This window comes from Triticum urartu, chromosome 4 (assembly GCF_003073215.2).
Source record: "Triticum urartu cultivar G1812 chromosome 4, Tu2.1, whole genome shotgun sequence".
Classification (NCBI taxonomy): domain Eukaryota; kingdom Viridiplantae; phylum Streptophyta; class Magnoliopsida; order Poales; family Poaceae; genus Triticum; species Triticum urartu.
The window spans coordinates 18772539-18775688 of record NC_053025.1 but is presented as its reverse complement, the minus strand read 5'-3'; the positions used below and the strand labels follow the sequence as shown (position 1 = coordinate 18775688).

The 3150-nt window shown below is 43.3% G+C and overlaps 1 protein-coding gene across 1 annotated transcript; it reads left to right on the top strand.

Moving 5' to 3' along the window:
• The first annotated feature begins 303 nt into the window (after window positions 1–303).
• LOC125553429 (oxalate oxidase 1-like) lies at window positions 304–1491 on the top strand. Its single transcript, XM_048717214.1, has one exon. It carries the CDS (start codon window positions 392–394, stop codon window positions 1073–1075), a length of 684 nt encoding a protein of 227 aa, XP_048573171.1. The 5' UTR covers window positions 304–391; the 3' UTR covers window positions 1076–1491.
• The last annotated feature ends 1659 nt before the right edge of the window (window positions 1492–3150 follow it).

Genomic DNA, 3150 nt, shown 5'->3' with positions numbered 1-3150 from the left:
CATTCACTGTTCACACTCATCATGGAGTCTGCGGCCTCCCCTTCTGGTTCTCATGATACACTTCTCTTCCTACTAAAATCTAGTGACGCTTTCGAAATTCTTTAAGGCATATGAGAAACATCAAACGTGCAATAATATACTCTAATTTTAATAAACTAACTCTTCTTCCCGTGTATATGAGCACTTGTGTCTGTACTGATGTTAAAAAAACTCTTCTTCCCGTGTTCACACATGCGGCACATCCATGCATGCGTGCACTGATCCCCTATATAAAGGGTCTATATGCCTGCGTTACCACTCACTCAGGACTGCACTCACTCATCCACCACAGCTTAGCTCAGCTACCACCAGTGCCTTAGACACTCTTGATCTTGAACAACCATAGGAAGCAATGGTCTACTCCAAAGCCACAGCTTGCCTGTTCATCATGCTGCTCCTTGCTCCGGCCATCATGGCCGCCGACCCTGACCCTCTCCAGGACTTCTGTGTGGCCGACCTCGACGACAACGCGGTCCGGGTGAACGGATACCCGTGCGTGCCCCAGTCGGAAGCCGGCGACGACTTCCTCTTCTCCTCCAAGCTAGCCAGGGGCGGCAACACGTCCACCCCGAACGGCTCGGCCGTGACGAGGCTGGACGTGACGGAGTTCCCCGGCGAGAACACGCAGGGTATCTCCATGAACCGCGTGGACTTCGCGCCCGGGGGCACCAACCCGCCGCACATCCACCCGCGCGCCACCGAGATCGGCCTCGTGGTGAAAGGCGAGCTCCTCGTGGGCATCATCGGCAGCAACGAGTCCGGGAACAGGCTCTACTCCAGGCTGGTGCGCGCCGGCGAAAACTTCCTCATCCCGCGCGGCCTCATGCACTTCCAGTTCAACACCGGCGACACCGAGGCCACCATGTTCGTCTCCTTCAACAGCCAGAACCCCGGCATCGTCTTCGTGCCGCTCACGCTCTTCGGCTCCGACCCGCCCATCCCCACGCCGGTGCTCACTAGGGCTCTCCGGGTGGACGCCGGGGTGGTCGAACTTCTCAAGTCCAGGTTCGCCGGTGGGTCTTTCCAGGCCTCCTAAGAGCCTGCCCAAGATGATCAATACATAATCCGATCTGCATGCTACGCTAGCGAAATTTAATACTAGTTCACAGCACGAGACTTGTATATAAGCTTCGAGCGATGCTATACACACGATGAAATTGCAGCCGACCTGTGCACGATCCTATGTGGCAGCACAGCAGCGCACTACATGCAGGAGGGAGTTGGTTTTCTGTTAGCTGATGCATGCACACTGTGTGTCGTTCGTAGATCGTGCAGTCCATGTCGTGTGTGAAGCCATTTCGATAAGCTTCTGGTTAAGCTCGCATGCATGCAGTTGTAATACGATTGAATAAGTTAGCCTCGCAGTTCTGGCCGTCAAAACCGACACGAGGAATTGAAATGTATTACTTTCTATTGCCATATTTCCTCTATATATTGAACGCTGTATACAAATATTAGTTCTCATATTTGCCAAATTACTTTTTTGCAATTCATTCTCAGCTCAGTATACGTAAATGAAATCAGAACCCACTCGCACAAGACACACGGTTCAGTGAAATATTTCTGTGACATGTGAGTTAATTGAAGGGACGTGTTGTCACGAAGCTAAATGTACCAGTCGATGCACCTGTATATTCAAAAATCATAGTTTCTCAGTGAGAGCGTACTAAACCATGGAGCAATTCACCCCATGCCGAACATGATTTTTTTTTGTACGGCTGGCGAGTGGCGAGTGATTATATTCTTTTTCATAAAAACTTGCCACTCCCATTTCAATGTGCATGAATTTATCTGTAATTTTTAAAACTTGAAATTACAAATATAGCTCAGTCACAAGAAATTAGATTTATGTGTACCATTTCCCTCATGTGCCTCCGACGGCAAACCCTATTTGCGGCACGTTGTGGCAAATAAGGGAGCCAAAGCCTGAAGCTTTTGCATGAGTGGCCGTGTTCGAAAGTGATTTTGCTTCTTCTTTATTTCTTCTGCTACCCTTTTTTATTTTTTATTTTTTCCTTATTCTCATTTATCATTTCTTTTTGCCCTCTTGTTATGCTTCTGTTTTTAGTTTTCATTTTTACTAATTTTAGGTTATTTATTTAATTCTTGATATTATTATTTTTACTATCATGAGACCTGAACATTACCTTTGTTTTACATGAATTTAAATATTTAATTTTATATTCCTTTTTAATACCACACATGAATATTCTCCTGCAATATAATTATTTATTTGAAACAGATGGATGTTTCTTTTCCATAGCATGAACATCCTTCTATGAAACATATGAGTGTTTTTTAATTACACTAGATGATACCCTGGCCATGCTTCATTATCCTTGTTTGTCGTTTCTATTTTTCTATTGTTATGTTTTTGCTTTTAGTTTTCATCATAGTAAATTTAGGTTATTTATTTGACTCATGATATTATTTATTTATTTTCATGGTACATGAACGCTGCATTTATTATAAATGAAATTTAAAATTAATTTTTTATTCCTTTTTAGTAAACACATGAATATTTTCATGTGAAATAGGTGTTTACTTGAAACATATCTATGTTTCTTTCCATAGCATGCACACCCTTTTTATGATATATGAGCATTTTTTTAATCACACTAGATGTTATCTCATGCGTTGTTGCAGATACCTTGTTGGAAGAAATGCATAAATAGGTGCTACAAAAAAACTGATACTAATGCAAAGCCAATGTAAGAGTGATCTCTATTTGCATTTTTAAATACGGCAAATAAAAAAATTTGAAGCAGGTAACAAAATTATGTATAAAATGCGAATAAATATATTGCAGTTAACGGAATTTCATTTTTCTAACAAAATTGCGAAGCATGAACCATATAGGTGCGCTCTAAGCTTCCAACACATGTAGTATGCATTTATACATGCTCATGGCCTCGTTAATGTTTCATTATCACAATGGGCTGGGGGTGGTTAGTGTGGCCATATCAGGCCGATACTCCTTTTTTTTAGAATTACACCATGAAAGACATAGATTGGAGCTCGGCTATGAGAGCTCCTCGCTGGCGCCTTATGCGCCAGCAAATGAAACAAGCGCCCACGCACCTGTTTATGCGGGCCGGCCCAAGAACGAGC

Excerpts from the sequence above, each read along its gene's own strand:
- LOC125553429 (XM_048717214.1), top strand. The coding sequence starts at position 392 with ATGGTCTACTCCAAAGCCACAGCTTGCCTGTTCATCATGCTGCTCCTT.